At 40.7% G+C, this 8328-nt stretch overlaps 1 protein-coding gene across 1 annotated transcript; it reads left to right on the top strand.

Annotated features, from left to right (window-relative positions):
- alx1 (ALX homeobox 1) lies at window positions 1-4279 on the top strand. Its single transcript, XM_071925547.2, has 4 exons — window positions 1-190; window positions 687-991; window positions 1370-1498; window positions 3938-4279. The coding sequence occupies exons 1-4, from the start codon at window positions 1-3 to the stop codon at window positions 4277-4279; spliced, it is 966 nt and encodes a 321-aa protein (XP_071781648.2).
- Window positions 4280-8328: the final 4049 nt, after the last annotated feature.

Raw genomic sequence — 8328 nt, forward strand, 5'->3', positions numbered from 1 at the left:
ATGATGGAGTACATGGAGGATAAGTTCGCCTTGAAAAGCCAAGCGATTAAGGCCAGCGATTACTACATGGACCAGGTCATGGAGAGCTTGGACAGCGCGCAGTACTTCACCAAGACTTCCCCCAAATGCGTGCAGGCCTTCGGGCTTCAGAGCAGCGACCACCGCTCCTCACCGTGCGGAGAGCAGAACGGTGCGTAAACCGGTTTTAACTTTGACTCTGCAGCTTTACAGGAGTCCTCCTGCATTTGGAAATACGTGACAAGTAATAGGAAATTTAGTAGGGAAATCTAATGGTTAATCCTATCCATTTGTAAATTAATGCTTATATTGTTTATATAGCCTAGCTATTCTCGTGAAACGTGGTTGCTCTTGTAATTGTTATGTTTTCGTTATTTTTAAATAAAATTTTGAAAACCTTTCTGCTTATTTTCATGAGTTTATTTCCAGTTTATTCGGTCTGGAAAAATCAAACGATTTAAGTTGGCCTATAATGAGAAATATATAATTTTCTTTTACTTTTCTTACTTTTTATCCAGTATGAAATAAGTATGTAAGCCAGTAGCTTAGAAACTACAGTCCAGTTGTATTCCTTATTATTATGGCTATTAAAAATGGAATTATAATTTTATGGCAAAAAATAAAATGTATTCTCGTGAATTTACCGGTTGTGTGTTTGTTTATTATAGCAAATTACGGCGTGCCAAAAACAGGCGAGGAAACTTTGCACTCGGACCTCGGCAGGTCGATGGACAATTGTTGCAATCTGAGGGCGTCTCCGGTGACAAGCGGACCGGAGAAAACGGATTTGGACGAAATGGGAGACAAGTGCGACAGTAACGTGTCCAGCAGCAAGAAGAGGAGACACCGGACGACCTTCACCAGCGCGCAGCTGGAGGAGCTGGAGAAAGTCTTTCAGAAAACTCACTATCCAGATGTTTATGTGCGGGAACAGCTGGCCATGCGGACGGAATTAACAGAGGCCAGAGTGCAGGTACAGTTTATCACTAACTTTTCGTTTTTTCTGTTTCACTTTTGGATATCCTAACCCATAAAATAAATGCCTTTTACACAAGTCTATGGTGTGGGCCAAACCGCCATGCGTAAAAGAGTTTCTACTATCTTTCTACCATCATCTGTTGTATTTCTTATCAAATTAACCACAAAAATATGTTCAGTAATTAAACTAAAATTCTCTATTTTAAATACATGTACATGCATTATTTTACTTGACCAATGCGGAAGGATTTTTTTTTTTTTTTAGGTTTTGCTTATCGGATTCTTTTGCCAAAATGTGCATTACAGGCCGCTTGAAAGTCACAACATAGTTTTTTTTTTTTAATTAATATTTTGTTTTTGTTTTGCCAATCAGGTGTGGTTTCAGAACAGAAGAGCAAAGTGGAGGAAAAGAGAGCGCTACGGGCAGATCCAGCAAGCCAAAACTCACTTTGCAGCCACCTACGATTTATCAGTGTTACCGAGGACCGACAGCTACACACAGGCAAGTTGTGTCAAACTTTTTTTTAATAGTTAAAGTTATCCAACAAAATGTTGTGGATGTCAAATGAACCTCGGACAGGCTATTAAAATCTATATGTCTGTATAGAAGGGCATCGATGTGGGACATGGTCATGCGTCATGGCCGCGGGCGGCCTGATGTATGATCTGGGTTTATCTTTCTTTTCTCTAATTCCTTTCTTCTACATTGCTCCGTCACTATGTATTTCAGAGTAAATGAATATGTATTAATTTGCATAAATCATCTGACTGTCATTGCTGCACCACTATTCATTTATTATGAAACCCTTCCTCAGATAAGAGGCTGAACGCTGATTAGAGGCTCTGTGAGGCGTCACCGCTGAATTAATGGTCTTATCTCAGATTTCATGTTAGTTGACCATTTATTTAGCTGTCTGGACAAAGGTCAGCCTGGGATGAGGTGGCAATATGTCAGTTTGTCCTTTTTGTAGGTGTTCCCTATGGAAATGGAGATTAGCCCTCTATTAAAATGTGCCTGTTGTAAATACTGTAATGCATTTTACTTTCTCTGAGCTGGAAATCTGCTGGCTGAAGTGTTGTGGCTGGGTGTGGTTACTGAGGCAAACTTTTGATGCATTTTTGCTTTGAGAAAGTAGCTCATATATTAAATTCGAAGAAGAAGAATTCAGTGTGTAGAAGCAGTATGAGACACACTCACAGTTCTGCAATGCCCTGGCCGAAGACCAGGTTAGAAATATGTTGGACTGCATCTTATTTTCCTCTCACATGTTTCTGCTAGACACACTTGGATAATTGCCATGCCCCTTTCATACAGTTGATACAGATTACTGTCACTAAATGGAGGATCCTCTATGCTTTTACTTAAATGTAATTCAGTTGGAAGTGAGTGTTTTTGTCTCTTAAACATGCTGGACATAAATTACATTCTTGTGGGTTATGGGTTTTAAAGAGCTCGGGTTTGTTTTGTTGAGGATGAGGTTTGGCCTGCGTTGCTGCTGTACGGGCAAATGCTTGAGGTCCTGGTTATCGATGGCACATGTTGTCAGGAAGGCATTGTTAGCAAACGGTTGATTGGCCAAGTTGACTCTCATGCTACAACCGCATTCTCATGCTAAAACCTTAGTTTATCTTACTGTCAAAGTTGAATTTAATTCTTTACCAAATCACGCTTAGTTTGTGGTTTTCACTTGTCTTGTGCTAAGAAATATCCTAACGGTTGAGACCAGAGACTTTTCAAAATTTTCTGATGATGCTGCAATTATATTTGTTGAATGATGTAATCTTTATGAAACAATTTTAGTGTGCAAAGTGTGTGCAAAAATGTGCAAAGACTAACTATAGAAGTCTTATAGTATGTTATATAAGTATGTTAATCAAATATTTTGAAGGAATCAGACATCTTTTTCTTTTCAATTTCCTTGGAATATCACTTGGAATTATTGCTATAGTGAGGAAAGCTGGTGACATGTTTCAGTGACTTGATTTTGACTAAATACAGTTAAAGGAACAAATGAATTTCCATGCTATTTCTAGCTGGCACTTGTCCCCTCTGTTTGATTGAATTCTTGGCAAATGTGACCAAATGAATTGCCTCAGAGTAAATGAAGTCGTTTGAATGTGATCAAGCTGTAGTGAAGCCTATACTTCATGTGAAAGACAGGCGTGAGTCCTGCGGTTCCACGGCATTAAGCGGAGCGGCCTGGTGCTCTCGCCTTGAAAATCAATCACACAGTGTTCTCTGTGTGCTGACCACATGGGTCCACGTCTCCTCTCTGTCCTATCTATCTTCACTGTCTGCTCGCCGAAAATCTAATAAAATACCAACGGAGGGTGCATGACCCACTTAAAAAGAAACAAAAAAATTGTGAACTCCACCAAAATTATAAGACATCTTGTGACTTTACAATTGTAAGGATATCCATCTGCATTCAGAGCAGGTTTGAGGTATTGAGCATCAAAGTTCTCACATCGCATATAAGAAAAACCTTAATTTGCATTTTTGCCCACTTGAACATTTAAAAAAAAAAATCTTTCTCCATTTGTAGATTTGTAGAACTTGACCAAAACACACTCAGAAATAATAATATTCTCTGTAATATTCTCTAGATCTGTTTATATTTCTGTTTATTAACTGTGTGCATACTGTCATGTACAAATATGACTTATATTCTACTGTCTTTTGTATACTACCTCTAAACCAAACCTATTCCCTAAATTTCTGCTCTTACATTTTTCATATTCTACTTTTATTATTTTTGTGTTGTGTTATGTTTAATGCGACCCACCGAGTCGAATTCCTTGTTTGTGCAAACTTTCATGGCCAATAAAGCTGATTCTGATCCTGATTATCATGATGGAACCTCATGATCTCAGAGTCCCGGTCATGCAGCATCTTTTCCCAGATACCTGGCTGATATCTAACCCCTTCTCCACCCAACAGATCCCCAACAACCTGTGGCCCAGCCCGGCGCCCGGCGGCTCGGTGGTGTCGTCCTGCATGCTGCCCCGCGGCTCCCCTCCCTGCGTCACCTCCTACTCGCACTCCCCCCGTTCCGCCGCCGGCGCCGCCGACCACGGCTACGTGGGCTTCCCCAACCAGCAGAACCAGTTCGGCCACGTCTCCCTCAACAACTTCTTCAGCGCCGACTCCCTCCTCACGTCGGCCCCCAACGGCCACCACGCCTTCGAGACCAAGCCCGAGTTCGAGAGGCGCTCGTCCAGCATCGCCGTGCTGCGCATGAAGGCCAAGGAGCACACGGCCAACATATCCTGGGCCATGTGATCAGGGCTCCTGCTCAGGTCTGGAAAGTCTGGAAATATATGGAAAAAGAATTTGAGCATTTCCAGGTTTGGTAATGTTTGGGGATTGCCCAACGGGTCTGAAATAGTATTGGAAAAAGCTGTTTTTCACTCACGCTACAGATCTAACTACTTTTTTTATGGAGTTGTAGACTCAGTGTCCCTCCACATATGGTGATGTTTGTTCAGAAAAATGTTCAGCTATAGAGTGATATGGCCAGTTTCAGTCATATTACCCTACTACTGTCAGAATGCATCATATTAAACACTGACCAAAACCTTTAATGAAATTAAGGTCTGGGAAAAGTATGGAATTTGGAAATGGAAAATGTGTCGGGACCCTGAATGTCCCATGTGATCTGTGGTGCTCTGCTTATTCCCAAAGCCATGGGTCAGTCTCTAAGCTCATACCAGTAACACAAGCCTTAATAGCCATAATGTTGTGTGACAGAGAATCTACTGCGTTGCTGGTCTGAGGAGGACCTACAGTAGGTCTGACTGGTCTAGATGCTATCATTAAAATGCTCGGACAATCAAGTGGTTAAAGACTCTCTGGTGTCCTTTCAGAATGGCACTAGACCTTCATTCAGCTCGACCAAAGCAATACATTCGTATCTTCCAAATGAAACTTTCAGGGTAATGTCAAGCGTATTGTTTTACAGTAATACAGCACACAAAATGTTGTCTTTTCTGGTCAGACCAGACTTACGGTGAATCCCCATGATCTCCGGAGGTGACGGCTGCGATGTGAATAAGCTTTTGTTTTTTTGTTTTTTTGTGTTATGGAGGTTGGGCAGTCCGCTCCCCTCAGTATTTCCTCTTTACTGAGACAGTTGGAAAGGGGGAAAGAGAGGCAAAGCAGGGAGACTAAAAGGCTCCGGTGGGACCGGATCCCCGCGGGGGGACGTGTGGCTCCGGAGGGAGGGAGGGGTCCCATACCACTACAGCATTTGTCGGCACTGTGAATAAGCTTTCTTACCTGCGCCGTTCAAGTTCCTCCCGCTCCCCAGCTCAGGACTGAATGAGAGCAGGGCCGAGACAAATAGACTTGACATACTAACATGTCTGTGTGCTTTGCAGCAAAGCTCTGTAATCCCTGTCATCTGCCTCTGTTCTGTGTTACGTGGCACAGGCAGAGGAGGCAGTTGTTCAAATTGTATTTGTTATAAATTTATCTGGTGAAAACATAATAAATAAATGTGGCTTTAATCCAGCATCAATTGATTTTTTTTTTTTTTCAAAGATTACATTCTTTAAAAAGATAAAATGCACACTCTTGCAAAAGTTTATCAAAGAGAAGTATTGAAGAAAAACAATATATTCAACCAAAAACATCTGTCTATACCAAGAGGGAAAATGCAGACTTTTATCACATATATTGTTGCTGTATTGTTGTAACACTGAGGTATAACTAGGGGTTTAACTAGCTTTATTCAGAAATGATTTCCTTAACGCATAATTTTTAATGTAAGTAAATAATAAGTGATGCATTTTGAATTACCCCACTTAATACTGTATGTTGCTGCGCAGCATAGAAAGTTCTGCTTCACCCTTGTAGCCTGGAAACAGCCATGTCAGGTGATTAAAACACTCTTCATCTCTACTTTCATCAATAGTAGCCGTTTCCATCAGGCCGCTGCATGTTTCTCCTAAAACACGGAGCCCTTGTTCTTTAATACAGCACATTGTCATGTAATTGGGAGCATGTCTTCTGCTTTTTGTTCTGTTTCGTTGCTGACATCATCCTTTTGTTTTGCTCTCTGAGATCACTCGGCGGTGGATAGCATCTCAGGGAAACCCTGTCTGTAGGAATGGTGGGCTTGATTCAATTAGGGCCGTAACTTGTGTCAGATGCTTCGATATGGAAACGCACTTGTTTTGTCAGGAGTACTTCCTGGTTGTTGCCAATCAAAAGCACTGGCTCAACTACCTTATCTGCACGCATCATAACAAAGGCCCTTTGATCAGCATGCATGGAAACAGAGCTTTGGATGTGTGCACTTATGTTTTGCTCTTATTTTGAAATTGAAGCATGGACAAATTTATAAATCAAAAAGAGAATGATCTTATATTCCTGACCAGCGATCATCACCACCCTCATTTTTTTTTTTTTTCCATATGTTTATTGATTTTTTTCAATAATAACAAAAAACAATGCACAGCACAACAACACATTGCACATCTGGAGACAAGGGGAAAAGGAAAAAACAATACACATAGCACATCCATACACCTACACTGAGCACACACACACACACACACACACACACACACATACACGGAACATCAAGCATACAGTAGTCCTCGAAAGGCACGGTCAGAGTGATACACACACATTTTTAAACTTGCTTATTTAATTTCATATTATTCAGGTGATGTGTCTGTGAGCAAGGACAAACTTACTGTCCAATGTCATGAGCTGGTGGAGTGTCAGAAATTATTTTTCCCAAGGTAGTGCTGATATTTATTGAATTTATTTGCAAAACAAGATAAGAATCTGGCATTTTGGCTTCTTGCTTTAGAAAATAATTCCATTCCTTATTAACAGTTCTTTTAACACATACTGTATACTGTATATCTTATATTTAACTTACCGTTATACATATTTAGCTCATCCCGGTTGCACACCTTATTTAATAATGAGAGGTTGTATGTTCAAGAGTTACTGATAGTTTGTTAATAAGTTTATACAAATCGGCTTAGGAGCCCGAGCAGTTGAAGTTTGTCCAATAACTCACTGCTGCATCAAAAAAATGAAGCTCAGCTAATGCAAAACCAACCATGAGTGTACATAGTGGACCATCAGGCAACACACACACACACACACACACACACACACACACACACACACAAACATTTCCCTTCTCCCTCTCTAGGTTAAAGGTCTCTGCTCTGTAATTCAAACATAAACAAAATGGTAGCCCAACGTTGGAAAACCAAAACATGACTGTTGAGAATTTCTTCATTTTTAAACTGATTGGCAGCAGTTGGCGCTCCTGAAAGAAAGTCAGACATTATGAGACAGTTAAACATGACTTTGGTGTTGGTTTGAAGCAATGAAACATTTATTCAAGCGTGTTGAATTTTGTAAATGTTGAGTAAAAATATTACGACGCGGTGACAGTCCCAAAAGCTTTTCTATCCTCAAAACCTACTCTTTAACAATCTGTTTATATACCCATAATGATACAGTGCACAGAGATGTTGTTTTTTTTCAGTGTTTTCTTTTTCAGGATTTGCGGTTGGCTTTGGCTACAACAAAATGCTTTGGACACTTGCTTTGTTTTGAAGATGATTTTAATGGCATTTCTGCATTAGATAGTACACGCTGTGGAGAAACAGGAGCATTTACCTTTAATGGAGATGTCTTGTGTCTCTGATTTCCCGCTTTTCTGTTTTGCCCTGAACACATCCATAATATACTCCAACAAAAATACCACACCTAGGGCCTTTAATGCCCAAACTCATCTGAACATCCATCAGGTGACCCTCGGGGATATTTCTACCCCTCCTCCCCTCCTTTTATCCATCTTCTACACACTACCATTCCTCTACCTCTCCTTTCATCCATCCACTATCCTCTACCATCCCTCCTCCCCTCTTCTTTTTAAAAAAAATCACAGATTGGTTTAGTTATACGGTTTTAGTTATACAAACATTTACTGGAGGCAGAGCTGCTCTGGGAGCAGAAATAATCTCATTGGTTGAGTTAAACCTCAGTGGGCGGAGCTAAAGAACCACAGTTTTTCTGGCTAAGTAACATCAGACCACTGTTGCCAAGTTGGCGATGTTGTTGCTACATTTAGCGACTTTTCAGATCTTCTTGGCATCTTTATTTCTCAGAAGCGACTAACGACAAATCTAGCAACTTCTTCCAACCAGTGGGAAAAATGTCGGTGTGTTGGCAATTTGGTTCAGCTGATGCTAATTTGCATGACGTGCTTGTTAAATCCAAAGAGGTCTGATAGCAGCTCTTCTCATACACAGCATTGCCCCCTCCATCCACTAAGAGTAGGGGGATGTAGCAAATAT

Source organism: Centroberyx gerrardi, chromosome 4 (assembly GCF_048128805.1).
Source record: "Centroberyx gerrardi isolate f3 chromosome 4, fCenGer3.hap1.cur.20231027, whole genome shotgun sequence".
Lineage (NCBI taxonomy): Eukaryota > Metazoa > Chordata > Actinopteri > Beryciformes > Berycidae > Centroberyx > Centroberyx gerrardi.